The sequence below is a fragment of the Haplochromis burtoni genome, unplaced genomic scaffold (assembly GCF_018398535.1).
Source record: "Haplochromis burtoni strain Fernald_Lab_line unplaced genomic scaffold, NCSU_Asbu1 Contig_396, whole genome shotgun sequence".
Taxonomy (NCBI): Eukaryota; Metazoa; Chordata; class Actinopteri; order Cichliformes; family Cichlidae; genus Haplochromis; species Haplochromis burtoni.
Genome location: NW_024582757.1, coordinates 361,646 through 376,768, shown reverse-complemented (window position 1 = coordinate 376,768; position 15,123 = coordinate 361,646). Strand labels below are relative to the sequence as shown.

At 41.6% G+C, this 15,123-nt stretch overlaps 1 protein-coding gene across 2 annotated transcripts in view; it reads right to left on the bottom strand.

Annotated features, from left to right (window-relative positions):
- The window catches only part of LOC102302709 (transcription factor IIIB 90 kDa subunit), a 124,267-nt gene that overhangs the window by 40,565 nt on the left and 68,579 nt on the right, over positions 1-15,123 (bottom strand). For both annotated transcript variants that reach the window (XM_014340700.2, XM_042212863.1), the window contains exons 13-16: positions 11,929-11,990; positions 10,823-10,904; positions 10,554-10,609; positions 5,840-6,105 (exon numbers count right to left, since the gene is read on the bottom strand). In XM_014340700.2, the coding sequence (XP_014196186.1) occupies positions 5,840-6,105; positions 10,554-10,609; positions 10,823-10,904; positions 11,929-11,990 (466 nt within the window). The remainder of the gene's footprint in view (positions 1-5,839; positions 6,106-10,553; positions 10,610-10,822; positions 10,905-11,928; positions 11,991-15,123) is intronic.

The window sequence follows — 15,123 nt, the reverse complement described above, 5'->3', positions numbered from 1 at the left end:
GTATCTATGATGCAGTTCATGCATTTCGGTGGATATCAGAGCAGCTAGACAGACCTGCAAAAAGCCACAAATGATGAAAATAACATAAAGACAGAAGGAAATGAGGAAAACTCCAGGACGACACAGAGCAAGGCCCTAAATCTGAGAGCAGCCCCTTCAGCGGAGCTCTGAGAGCAGCCAGGAACATGTAGGAGGAACCAGGAGAGGGAGGGGAGGCCACGGTAGCACAATGCCTCAGTGTAGCCCCTCAGCGCGGCCTCCAAACAGGGCACAATGACTGCACTGTCAGCAGGCCGTCTCCTGCACTTTCATAGGTCTCCCTGACACCAGGCCCCTCTCCTTTTTCAATAACCAGCACAACAACCTTTTCACGGGCCGAGGCAACGGTTTGCTCCTCGACCGCCGAGCTGAAAGAGACCATTCTGCGCTCAACGGCCGCTGGCTGAGATTGTTTTTTTGTCTCTGCCATTTTTTTCATTCCACGACTAACATGCTATGAGAGAATGGGAGATTATCACCATTTTGCTGCTCGCCAGCCCTCGGGGCATTTTCTCTGTGCTAATGGCTTATGGATAGAGCTACAGAAAGCCGGAAAACCGCGGGGGTTGAAAACATTATTGTGCATTCAAGGCAACAAAGTGCAGAGTTCAGCAATTTCTGCATAAATGGACGGAGCCAGCATCCATTCAGGAAAATAAAAGAAAGAAGCAAGTGTGGGATGAATGATTCAAACCAGCGATTCCGCATCAATGATTCATTGATAGCACAGGAATGTGTTTTTAAAAATTCAAACAGGTCGAACACTTTAGAAAGAAGGCATCCATTCTTAAACACACAAAGACGGGGCTTGTGCCGGTGATGCCCTCCTTCAAGGAGATCAAAGCCAAAACATGAAACTGGAGATGGGCTTTCATTCATGGAGCATGTCGGCTTTCCAAGGAAGAGATTTGCCATTCTGGCTGCAGCCATTAGCCAACTGGAGCAGCTCAGATCCAGCACTGTTGCAGCCTACTGTTGTTACTGGTTTGGTGTAACCATAGCTGCTGCTTGCAAACTTCAGTCATTGATAAATACTAGGCGTGGGGGTCAAATATGATCAGCAGCAGTGCTGTGCAGTGGATCAAAAACCATGGCTGCTCAATCTGAAATGCAAATATTACATTTCATACATTTTATTTAAAAGCACGGTTTGTTTGTTTTTTTATAGCTGTGTCAATGTTTTCACCAGCGCTCATTCAGTTGGGCATAGGTCAGTTTGTTTGAAGTCTGAGGTTCTGCCCGGCACAGAAACTAAAACAGTGCTGTGAACACATTAGCGGCAAACTGTGGAAGCTTGTTTCCTCCAATGGAAAAACAAATTGTGATCCATAACTCGAAATCTGGAATTATGCAACTTAAATTTCGAGAAAACAACTTGAAATGTCAAATTAATAAGTCACAATCTCGAGAAAATGCGGAAGGCACCAGCTGCCCAACAGCTCATCGTGAACAGATTGAGTCCAGACCTCTTATGTTGTTATCGTTGGCTCGAAGGCATTCAAAGCTGAAAAACCTGTGATTTTGCCATTTTGGTATTGAATTAGTTCAGGTCAAAACTAACAGACTCAAGTGACAAAAAGTAGCATCGTATAGTCACAAAACTCTGTTCCCTGACAGGTAAAAATCAGTGTTTCTACAGTGACCCTGAGAGGTCAAACCCACCGAAACTTAAGGAAGTGACAGCGAATAGAAAAATGCTGCTAAAGCTCACAGAACACAACCAAAGTCAAATAAAACAACACGTTTGCTATTCGCTGTTTACTGTTAGCTTGTTATTTTCTCCACAAAACACTTCTGTTGTGTTTTAGGGGTTTTTTGTGTGTTTTTTTCTATTTCCATAGTGTTTTATTCAGCTTCCACTGTGTTTTGTGTGGTTTTGCAGCAGTTCTCTATTTACTGATGTTTTGCAAGTTGCACTGTGTTTGACCTCTCAGGGCCACCACAGTTTTCAGCAGTCATTCTTTGAAAAGAGTGATTGCTTGCCTTGGTGTATCATGTCCACAAAGCAACAAGCTTTCCTTTTCTTCTCACACATGCTATTACTACCAACTTAAAGTGTTCCTTCAACCTTGAGTGATTGTGGGGTATATGCCGTCTCACACTCCACTCTGGAGGAGAGCTTTCAAAGTGATCTTCAGGTGCAAGCAAGTTGTTTGTTGAGACACAACAACAAACTACACTGACACAAATTATAGGACTTTTTTTCTTCTGAGGTGTTATTAATATGCTCTTAAACATGAAAACATGATCCGGCCTTTATAAGCACCTTTTAGTTTGACTGAAACTGTTTACCTGACCCGGCATGACTCCAGGATATATGATGCACAGGAATGAACAGGAAAAAAAAGATCATTTCATTGTTGATTGTAACTGAAGACCCAATTCAAAAAACCTGTTTTCATTTCATCGTTCAGAGTTACTCTGTCCTTGAGCATTGTCTTTAGGATGAATGAGATACAGTGAAGTGTCCGTGTGCGTGAAGAGGCTGAAGTGTCCTCGAGCAAGACACTGAATCACTGGCAGCTTCACCATCCTGACCTCTGACCTCCCCGTGGAGGCTTGTGAGCACAAAAGCAATTTCCCCACAATGATCACTAATGCATCACATTACCATCCTATAAATGGGAAAAGCTATAATGTGTCATAATTTGTGTCATCCATCATGTTGTCAGAGAGGGAGTGGTTGCTGTTTCTGCCAGAGAGAGTGGCTGTCTATTGATTTAATCAACAACTGGAGGCTTATGTTGAGTTTTTCCTTTTTCTACTTTGTATTAAACTGTAACCTCACATTGTTATTTTCTGTCACTTTCTTTTTTTTTTTTAATTAACCAATTGTGCTTTTTTCCCCTCCATCTATGGCTCAGGTAGTAGAGCGGGACATCTACTAATCAGAAGGTCATCGATCCTTGACTTCCCCGGTCCACATGCCGAATTATCCTTAGGTATGATACTGAAACTCAAGTTGCCCCCAATGCATTCATTGGAGAGTGTGTTTGTCTGTATTAGAAAGTGCTTAGGCATAGATAAATGTGTTTGTTTACCTGAAGCCTAACCTTGGCCAAAGTTCCACATAATTAGATCAGTGCATGTATGAGTAATCTTAACCTTCAGAGCGATCCGTTTGAGACAGTCGTCTCGACTCGGTCATTTGTAATGATGACAGCACGAGCACATATCTCTAATGTGGTCATGTCAGACAAGCAGCACTGACTGCGAGCACCGAATTCATCCGACTGATTTCAAAACCTTCTGTTTGCGTGTGCAGCCAATTAGAGGAAAGCTGTTTAGAAGGGAGGAGGAGCCAAAAAAAGCATCATTTTGAAGTGCACATCGTTCAAAGCTACACAAGTTTAATAAGAATCAGAGATGAGCATATTAGGTTCATCTTCATGTTTTTATATTTTATTTCAGTTTCATTTTTTAGTCTCTTTACATCAGATTTCAGTGTAGATTATTCCTTATTTGCATTTTTTAATTTGTATTTTATGCTTCAGTTTTTGTCCATTATTGATGTATTCATTTATTTATTTATGCGTGTTCTGGGTTAATCCTCCGATTGTTAATAGTCAAACACGCTGCACAGAAACACATGATCGCAAAATAAAGAATAAAGTATTAAAGACAGAAGAAACTCAGGGAAATACTCCCATCTCCATATCTGCCTCCAGATTATGCTGCTGCTGCTGTTGTTGTTGTTGTTTCCATGACCCGCTTTCCACTCGCAGGCTTTGGCCTCAAATCTTAAGAGACTGTAATGTTTTTCTTCCCCTGTTTTCATGTGTGTTTACATCCCCCATCACTCTGTAGAGAGCAAAGTGACAAACCCATTTTGTTAAGCAGTCTTTTATAAATATATTTTATTTGACTTAAAAAAGAAACGGGCTCTGAAAGGCTCCCGACTGCAATAACCAGCATACTTATCTGAACTCCTCTGTGGGTCTGAGACCAAATGCAGCGCATTATCGCAGAGCCCAGAACAGGCTTTACCAACGCCTAGCAAACTGCAACCAGATGACTTGAGCTCACCTAACCACAGAACCTGGGAGGGGGTGACTTGTGGGGGGGTTACATCCCCTTAATCACCAAACAGCTGCCTCTATAGGAGAGCTATAAAGCTTCAAGATGGCACCTAAAACCAACATTAACTGAAAGAGTTTTAAAAACAGAGCCATAGGAAACCAATTTCCCCCACTACCAAACAAAGTGGGGGGAAAAAGCCCCTCAGCTTTTCTCCCTGTTGCAGAAAACCCATTAAATTCGTCTGAAAGGATCAGTGTGGATCAGTCCCGTGAATGCATGTCACGAAAGGAGTGGGGGGTGGTGAGCAACCGCTAAGGGACAAATCCTGGCAGACAAGGTGCATCACTGAAGGAAAAAAAAAAAAGAAGAAAGAAATACGGTAAATCCCACAGGAGTCGAGGGGAAAAGAAAAAAAAAGGATAACAGAAGACTGAACATCTGTCCTCCTGTCGCAGGTGATTATTTTGGGGCGAGCGGAGTCGGGATGAGGCAGTTTCTCCTCCTTGTTCCAGGAAAACAAAAAGCCGAGTCTGACCTCGGTGGCAGACGAGGAGCGGCTGGTGCCGATCAGACCTGAGCAAACACTCTCCCATCCATCTCGCCTTGATTCAATCGAGCATCTGTTGTTTGCATTCCAGATTATTTAATGGTGTGAGGGAGTGAAAGAGGAGGCTGAGCAGATCCAAACAAAAGTAAATATGGATCCATGTTCTTTAGCCGTTATGACAGGTGAGAGCGTTAACGCGAGCAGGTAAAATTACAATTAATTCACTATCCACACAATGTTTTTGGAAAAGAGCCTCCCACAGATGACATAGTGGCTGGCACAACAGCTGTTCTCATCAAGAGATCTTTTTTTAGCTGCTTAATATGCTTACAAGATAATAGACACACACACTCAAACAAAGTAGGAATCTTATGTAAATGATTGAGAGTTCTGGGAAACGTACGACGAGCATGAAACATGTCACTGATATGTATCAATATCATTTTTTTAAAGACCATAATGTAGAAAAAGATGCCGGTGTAATGGTGCAGTTGTGTATTGCGTCCACGACAATGGTTCCAGCTCCAGTGTTTACACATGCACACTGCAGCACATGTAGCAGAGAAGCATCACAGCTGAGCCGGCTTTCAGAGGGACCTCTGTGGTTGGCAAACGCAGTCGTCAGAGCCTGTAAATGGCTGTTTACTGCCAGGAATCAGTGTGGTCTGTGGGCACCACATGAATCATTTTTTTTTCAAGCAGAATCGAGTCATAGCTGGAGCATAACTGAGCGACCAAATCAGTAACCCAATCGTTTTAATCTTCACTGTGATTCTAGCATATTGGGGAAACATGAAAATGCTTTGTTACTCTGATTCTACGTGAATAAATACTGAACCATTCAACAAATGTTTGGTAAATCTGTGGGATGGATTTGTGTCATATAAAAAGGAGTCTTGTAACAGGTCGACAGAGGTCGGATCTAAACTTTCTGGAGTCAGCCTGGGAAAAGGTGAAGCAAGAGAAGACACTGACAAGCTGTAAATCTACAGAAGCAGACCTGTAGTGAGTTTTTCAAAGGCTGCCAAATCCCTCGAGAAAGAAACAGTACTGCTTAAAAGGCAAAGAGCGGGCACTATATATTAATTTGATTTAAGTTCCTTCTATGTGTACTCTGCTTTAAAAGCCAGAATCTCAGAGGTCCATTAAGAAGTGGGCAGTTTGCTGATAGGCTTCAGGAATCTTTGTTTTAATGTTTTTTGCTCACTATTAGAAACCAGGTTTTCCACCAACCTTTTTCCCAGAGTACTGAGAGGCGTGCTGAGGCTGAGCTGAGTTTGGGCGGGTCTTCGGTTGCGTCCGGCCAGCTTGGCGGCTGGCCTTTCCTTCTTTGGGGACTCAGCCTTGCGAGCTGGGCTGGCGCAGGGCTTGACGTTGAGGTCCTTAAGGACGTCGTAGTTGATCTTGGAGGAGATCCTCTTCTGCTCCAGCATCTTCTCAATGGCCTCGTCAGCCGTGTTAGCTCGGATCGGGGCATGTTTCCTATTGGGGCCCCTTGGCTGTCGGGATTTCAAACAAAACTAAAGCTTAACATCGCCTCTCATAAAACAAGGACACTTTATAATCTGCAAAACATCTGGAAAACACATTACAGCAAAACAAAGTATTTGCTTCCAGATTAACCAGGTATGTGTGGGCTGTAATTTGGCTTAGCTACATGCTTATATGAGCAAGCTAAGACACTTATTTTATGCAGATTTAGGTTTAGCAGGAATTACTGTAATGTATCAGTATGCAAACATTGACCTGTACACACCGGACAAATAATATTTGTGTGAATATTTCGCGCATTAAAAATAATGGTCTTCAGGGCTGATAAATAATATCAAGGATGTACAAAATGTCGTCATGGTTACCAGTCAAATTGTTGTTTGATTTCCAATTAGTGCACAGGAGTGAACCAACATCGTCACCCCTAGACCTGTACTGCTGGGGTGAAAAATTCAAAGCTACAGGTTGTTGCTTAAAGGGCTCATTAGTCGTTACTCCCTCAGCAGAAGCGACTTTTCCTGGAGGCCCAAATTAAAGTTTTGTCCTGGCTAGGACCGCATACATTCAAAACAAGTCCTGATCAATCAGTTCTTTGAACCAGACAAAGCTCAAATGTTATCTGAAAACAGTTTGTCTTTATATTAAAGAATTTGGGTCCCATGGAGGATTTGCCCTCTAAAGGTAAGACTAAAGAACAGCTTTTCAGGCAAATATAAACGTGTTTCTGTACAAATGCAGTTTATCTCAATTAAGACACCAGATTGAGGTTATCACCCAGCTTCAGTTACTCTGCATTAACCTTGACCCCCTCTCTAAATTATGACATAGATCAGCAGAGATTTCCATAAAACTTTTAAAAACACACTTTTAAACAAGTTTCTTTACACACTTGATGTGATCAGTTGAAAGCCCCTCTTCCCCATTCAGCAGCTAATCAACACAGAATATTAACGGTTACCAAATGAGAAACAAAGGATGCTCAAATCCTTTGTGCATCAATACGATGTTCTTCCTGTTGTTTATTCAGCCACTTATTTGTCAGTGATGTGACAGTTTGCTGCTGGTTGGATAAGAGCTGTCGGGAGGCTGCGTGTCTCATTAGATCTGTTCCACTGCAGTTAATCCAGCTAGTTAAAACCAGTGAACAGATGTTGGGTCTAACAAAGGGCCTGTGCTGAGCCAAAACCAGTAATGGCAAATGAGAAGAAACCAGTTCCACAGGACTTACTGCCCGTCTGTCTGTGTTTAGTCTCAGTCTGGCTCACAGTACCGCTCACTGTCCATCTCACTTTGCAGTTTTTAATGCATCGACTCTACTTCAGTCATTTATCGCTAAAGACTGACAGGTTTAAGCTCTTCACTGCTCAGAATGTGATGCTTTTGACTGGTTTAAGCACTGAAAAATTGGCTTTTGGAGTATTGGTCAGACTCTAGTGATACTTAATTACATTACCTTGGGCAGTAACATATCCCCTTTTCTCAACTTTTGCATCTTAATGTATTTTTGTTCACTGTTCCTCTTACAAGTAAAACCTACAGAAAATAATTCACAGACAAACTGCAGCTCCAGCGATATTCTTTTGAATAAATTACTGCCTGAATGATTATCTGCCTGCACAGAATCATTAAACCTGATGGGCAGGTTTAACGACTGCATGCAGATTACACACAGTACTGAGGTACTGACATATTAAAATAAAAATAAATAAATAAATAATAAAATCATATATATATATATATATATATATATTATTATATATAATATATATATATATATAATATATATATATATAATATATATATATATAATATATATATATATATTATATATATATATATTTTTTTTGTTTTTTTTTTTTTTTTTTTTTTTTTTGATGGTTGGAGGGTCAAAAGGTGCTTCAAGAATAAAAATGAAATGTGACGAGGCTGAAATAATGTTGCTGAATCTGCAAACTTACTACACATGGGGTAAGTTTGCAGGGGTCCATCCAACTGTTTACATCTTTATCTGATCATTTCAGCGTGGCGTGCAGTTGGGCATTTAGGCCTGAGAGTTTGAGGCACTTATTACAGGCCTGCAGGAGTTCTCCTGAGGTATGTGGGACACGCATTACTAAAACTTTATAGGAGACCACTTTCCTTATTTCCAGCCACACAACTTTACTACTTTTATTCCTCAACTTTACTAGAGTTTGTTTGCATGATTCACAGTTCAAAATAATCTGTGTATTAATCTATAATACTCTATATAATACTCTATATAATAATCTATATAATAATAATAATAATAATAATAATAATAATAATAATCTGTATTTACCTTATTCTGAAAGGAGCCAAATTAGCTTCCTTCCCCCTCGATTTAAATCCCATTTTGTTCTGATTGGCTGTCCCTTGTAAACAAGCTTTATGAGGGGCAGCCAATCAGTGGGTGGGGCTTCTCAGAGCCAGAGTGTGCATATTTTGGCTAACCGTGTACAGTGACACCACACAGATCAACAAGCCCCCTTTTTGCCTTCAGAACAACTCAACAAACCCCTGCACCACCAGCAGCATGAACTGTTAATAGAAGGCAGGATGGATCTGTACTTTCATGTTGTTTAACTCTGACCAGGAAACATTTTCCTGTTGCTCATTTTTGGTTCTGTGCCAGCTGTGGACTCAGTTTCCTGTTCTCAGCTGACAGGTGTGGCACACTGCGTGCTCTTCTGCCATTGCTGCCCATCTGCTCTTCTGCATACCTTTGTTTCTGTCAGCTCAATGCAGTCTGGCCAGTCTCCTCTGACCTCTGGCATCAGCAAGAAAACTGCTGCTCACAGGATAGTTTCTCTTTTTCAACCATTGCCTGTGACCTCTGCCTGAAATACTCTGAGCAGTCTGTGTGGCATCAACAATTATGCTGCTTTTAATCGCTTTTGCTCCTAATCCGGTTGTTCAGTCTGACGTCACTAGCGTGTCTGGACCTAAACTCCGCTGCAGGTCCATATATCAAACGATCACTATGGCATTACTGAGAGTTGAAAAACTGTCTAAAGTCTTTCATCTTTAATAAAATGATCAGCGTTCTGCTCTACCAGGTGTAACAATTGAGTTTAACATCCAGGCATCCATGAAAACGGAATTTATGACATTTAACGGAGTTAGAAGTTAGCAGGGAGTTAGCTCGCTAGCTTCTATCTAAATACAATATAGCATGTCCTGACTGCGGGGTTTTGGAAACAAATTAAAACGTACAGCTCTGTTATCACTTCCAACATAAATGAAGACAGAAAACTAAACAGCAGTGACGTTTGTAGGGTTACTGAAGTTTGGCTAGCTGGTATATAATGATGTGCTACGTGACCGCTAGCGACACAGCTATGTTAGCATAATATAAACAAGCTAACTTTTTTTCCACTCGATAAAAGTTAACGTGAGTGTTCTCGGTGGTCAGGAACAAATGTAATCGCATGGCAGGATGCTGTAAAAGGACCAAACTTCAGCCAGGAGAACAACTGAGATAATCCATCCACAATACGAGGTTAGTCATTCATATACTGCTGCATGGGCTGGGCTGTAGTTACATCCTAAGGTTTTAAAAACTGAGCTTAAATAAATGATTAGCGGTAATAAAAGCCGAGGGAGGTCAACAGTGATCACTGACTGTTTTAGGAGCTTTTTGAGATTAAATAGAAGAAAATACATAACATTAAACATGTTAACAACACAAAAGCCATATTAAACGCAGACTACTTTAGGCCCGGAAGTAGGATTCGTCGCGTCATCACTGAACAACCGGATTGTGATCCTGAAGTTTGAACTCCAGCAGGTCCTCTTCACCTTCCCTACATGCCAAACTGCATTGAGTTGCTTCCATATGATTGGCTTATTAGATATTTGTACTGTCAGCTGAACAGGTATACCTAATAAAGTGACCTGTGAATATGTGTGACAGGGAATATGGGTGCTTTAATGATGTTCGTTAAACAGATCCTTCTGCAAAATGAGTCAGGCAAACTAATATCTGTGGTACTTTTCAGGTGTTTTTTCTTCTTTCGGGTCTGAAACATTTTGTCAAAAGAACAATCTGAGACATTTCAGGCACAATGAGTCTAGCGCACAGACCGATAGCCGAAGCAGAAGAATGAGCGGCTTTTTGACAGGATTGTGTAGGGTGCAGATTTCAAGTAGATAAGCGGTCAAAGTTGAGGCAGCCGCTGGTTGGACAGCTGGGAGATATGAACAGATCATGCGGCATCAGATGTGACCGGTGCTTTTACGGCTGACAAATTGTGTTACGGCCCATTTGGCCATTTTCTGTCTGACTGATCAACTCTCACCCTGCCTGACCACAAAAAAAACCATAAATAATGCTGCCTGACCATTTACCGCCTCAGACAAACTTTCTGTCATCCCGGCGAGCTCAAACAAAAATGCCTGCCCTTATCTCACAGTTTTTCAGACCGTCTGCTGTTACCTTTCTCTCTTTGTAGATCCCGAGCGCCTTCTCTTTCGCTATCTTGGCTTCCTTCTCTGAAAGAAAATAAAAGAAACAGTCTGAGCATACAAACTTATAGATAGTGCACATAAATATGACACAACCTGAACGCTCAGGTTCATTTGGAGGTTTAGCTCTGTTTGGCTGATAGAGGACTAAAAGTAGGAGGTAGATTCTGGGACAAACCAACGAATGAGCATTAACTTCACCACTGAAACACTAAGATCGTGTTGCATACTCAAAGGTACCTTTCTGCTCTTTGAGGTAGGTGGAGTTTTCTGCCATCCAGAGTGCCGTCTTGATTTTGACTTCTTTGTCACTCAGCAGATACTGCAGAGGAGCACAGGGAGAGGCAGGAGTTCACTTTACAGGGAGTTTCCCAGTTTTTTAATGTAAAACAGCCTGCTGCTAACCTCTGCGCTTAATCATCAGTTAACCAACCTGGTTTTTACATATTTTATCAGAAAGAAGAAAGCAACATACTGAACATTAAAAAAAAAAAAAACACAGTTTGAGTCAAACTTCTCTTTAACGACGTGCTTCCATGTTCCCACATCCCAGCGAATAACCCTGTGAATCCAATGTTATTGTACACAACACATTAGAGCTTGCACTCTATTGACTGAGATAAACACATTACACAGCGAGGCTCACGCTTTTATTTATGTTTTTATTCATTTTGAGGCCTATTTTGTCTTCATTTTAGAAGGATTCCTATTTTCTATATAAAGAGGAAAGTTGCTGTTTGCAGGTCATTGACGTGTAGTCGAGTTTCCTACATGTGATTGAAATGTGCACGGCTGTTATAGACGTGATAAGCTTTGTAAAAATATAAATTGCAATAAGTTGCTTTTCTGGCCTCCAATCCAGCTTGTCTATTTTGCATTTAAGCAGCCAGTCAAAAACAAGCAAAGACTTAGAAAGACAACAGCACTAACAAACAGGTTAATTCAACATTAGAGTCAGTGGTTTTTGCAACAGAAGAAGCCGTAGACAAGCACGCACAATTTGATTATGATTATTATTGATGAGTGAAGAGATAATCTGTCCAATGCAAAGATTTGTCTTGTATTTCTTGTCCCTGTAGCTGCCTTACAGTTTTAAGATTTTGTTTTTTAAAATTCTGAAAATGAACCATGTCCAAGTTTTTTGCTATTTTTTACCAAGCTAACATGCTACATGCTAACAGTTCTGCAATAGCAGAAAACATTTGATGAGATTTTAACTCTTCTACAGGAAAAGCTAACAGAATTTTCTACATTGAGAAAGATTTCAGGGCATTGAAGGCACATCGCATGTGTGAATCTGTTGTGTGTACGGCGTGACTGGAGCTGCATACGCAGCAGGTACGTACCAGCTCTATCTCACTGTCATTTATCCCACTCAAGTCGAGCTCCCCGCTGTCAGCAGCACCATCTGTCACAGAGACACACACCAGAATGGACACTCTTAGATTTGCTGTAACACACGTTTTTACTCCAGCCGCCCCATCCCAAAGGGCTGAAACAGGAAACGGCAGCTTGCAAAAACAAATAAATAAATAAATAAAATCTCTTCCTTGTGGAAGATCTGTGAAGCATCTTCTATCAGGAGGAAATCGCTAAATTAAAAAAAAGAAATAGAAAAATGCACTGTGACTTCTAATAAGACGCTAACAGGCTTAACTCACTTTAAGCCGATCTACCTTCACACGCTTTCTTTTCAATTACGATACGCTTTCTAGATTTCAGCACGCTTTATTTTGAAACACTGGGATGCTGAAACAGCAATTTGCATTTTTCATAAGATGGCTGAGACACGCTCCCGCTCCTACCTGTGAAGGATGTGTCGATGAAGGAAAGCGGTATCTCAAATCTTCCGGTTGCACAAAGTCCAATTTTGGAAAAGAAATTTCAAAGAAAATCTGATTGGCTTTGATAAAAGGAAACAAAAGATGACTTTTTTCTTTCTTTGGAAGAAGCGGGAGCGTGTGCCGGCTTTGACAGGAGAAGGAAACCATCAATGGAAATTCAACAGCTTTCACTCCAAAAGATTCTCCACCTTGATTAGCTGTTTTGCAACAAAGTGCAGTGTTTCTCTGGCTGCCTGCAGACATCAGACAGGCAAAGACTGAAAGGCTCGATCTGAAGAAGCAGCAAGCAAAAGGTTTATGGGAGTCATTTAACTTCTGTCAGGCTTTCTGTGTTTGACATGTTCACAGGGGCCCTTCTTTCCTGAAGTTCAAACTCCCAGTCGGCGGCAACTTCAAAGAAGAGCCACCTGAGTCCACGGGCAGCTTCCCGGCTTCATTAAGGAGAGACAGGTGCACAGACAGGCAGGGAAGAGGCAGAGAAGAAGAAATACATTCATCCTCAGACAGTAAAGGGTGTGTTTGCTGCACCAGTGGAGAGGTTGGGGGGGGGGGGCTAATCTAGTCAGCTTTTTTTTTAGTTCAGTTAGCAGATTGCAGCTTCCTTAAAAAAGAAACCGCTCCAGAGGAAGAGACAGGTCAGTCGCTATCTGTCGGGCCCAGCCCTCTAAGAACTTCCTCCCCATGAAGTGCGGGGCCGAGATAAGACAGAGACAAGCCCTGGGAGAGATCGGCAGCTCCGGGAGGCAGAGAGGGAGCGACACTGAGAGCTGATAACACCAGTCCAACCCCGCAGAGAGCAGGGGGGAGGGAGCAATTACTGAGTTATTATTCAGCCGCTGCTTTGATATATCGACACTTGCTAATTTTAATCAAACCCATAAAATTGTTCTTGGTGAGAGTGCAGGAGAATCTGTGGACCGCAGGTTGACAATTTGCCTCGGTATATCAGGAAGGTAAAGCTGAAATAAGAGACATCGGGCTCTTCGATTTCACTTTCCTGCCTATTCGTCTTTTTAATGAAGATGTGAAGGGTGCAGAGCCAACAGGCAGGGATGTCACGTGAAGTCGAGGACCAATATATAACTTTATTGCTTCCAACAAGGAGATGCACGTCTCCTCAGGTACGAGTAATCGGGACTCAGCCTGATGATAAATGCAGCATCTACAGCTAACTTCACAGTGAAGGACTACACACATACAGAGAAGACTCAAAGCACTGAGGAACTTTTAACATTCAGATTTCATCCAACTGAATATCTATTACACCCCCACTTTCATTATGGCACAAGAGTGAGCCTAAACATGTGACGTTTGAAAAAAACAAAGCTGTTTACACTGTGTCGATGGTGTTAAATAATCGGTTAAGTGAGGACCTGAGGTGAAATTCTAGGTATTAGAGGAAGTCTAATAATCTGGACATACAGAGAAAGAAAACTAAAAGGAGCAGGTCACTAAAGCTTTTTTGGAAAGTACTATTTTGTTGTACGAGACCACAGAACATGCACCAGCTTCTCAGATATATAATTTAAGGTCTCCTCTCTCTGGCACAAAAAGCTATGACCTGTTGAGGTACAGATACAGGACGTCAGTGTCCTGTTGGGCAGGCTGGCATTTAGACATAGGCAGTAGTTTATGCAGGTTTAGCTTCCTGGAGCCGGGGTGCACCGTCCTGCAGGAGGTGGTGCCTGAATCTAAAAACCAAGTAATGTGCAATTAATAGATTACGAACAAGGTTTTACTACCCAAATATCACAACCCACTCTGTTCAGTTAAGCTAACAATCTTTTTATTTGGATGACGCTGCTGACTTCAGAGAAACAACAAACAAAATCCTCTTTTAAGAAACCTTGAAGCATTATGAATTTGTTCCTGGTTTCAATGGTACAACCAACTAGCTGAACTTGTCATTCAGATCAACACTTTTTCATACAAGATAAAAATCTGATAAAACCTGAAGAATCTCAAAATGACTGAAGGAAAAAACAAAACATGTGCTTTATGTTACTTCGAAGGTCTAATGATGAATTTAGAATAAGTAGTAGGATACCATAAACGCATGATGGTCAGGCTGGGCTAAATAAGCACTAAATCCCAGCCCCTTTAATGAGATTATCTCATTATTACACAGAAGACAAAATAATTTAAGCCATCTGGCCCTCATCAGTGGAAATTCAGTGGAAACTGCTGAAGGCCAGAAACATTTTGTGTCACTATGAATAAGAAGTGGTGGATTACATCACCTCATTAGAGTGTGTGTGTGTGTGTGTGTGTGGGAGGGGGGGACGACTCGCAGCACATTCACAAAACTTCCAAATCCTAAAGGAAAACAGAAATCACCTCCCTGATGACCTTGTGCATGCAGAGAAACTACTTTTCTCTTCCTGTCCAGGCTGACAGGAGCCTGAGGTCTTTTGGCAGCAGCTCAGTAGCTCAGAGATGCAGCTCTGCCTGCACATCAGCGCTGAGGAGGAAAAAGAACCAAAAAAGAAAACACACACACACACACAATTTCACACACACAATTTCACACACACACACACACACACACACACACACACACACACACACAATTTCACAAACAAACACTACTCCTGACAATAACGTAATAAATTCTTTTAAATGGTAAAATGGTAAATGGCCTGTATTTGTATAGCGCTTTACTTAGTCCTTAAGGACCCCAAAGCGCTTTACACGTTC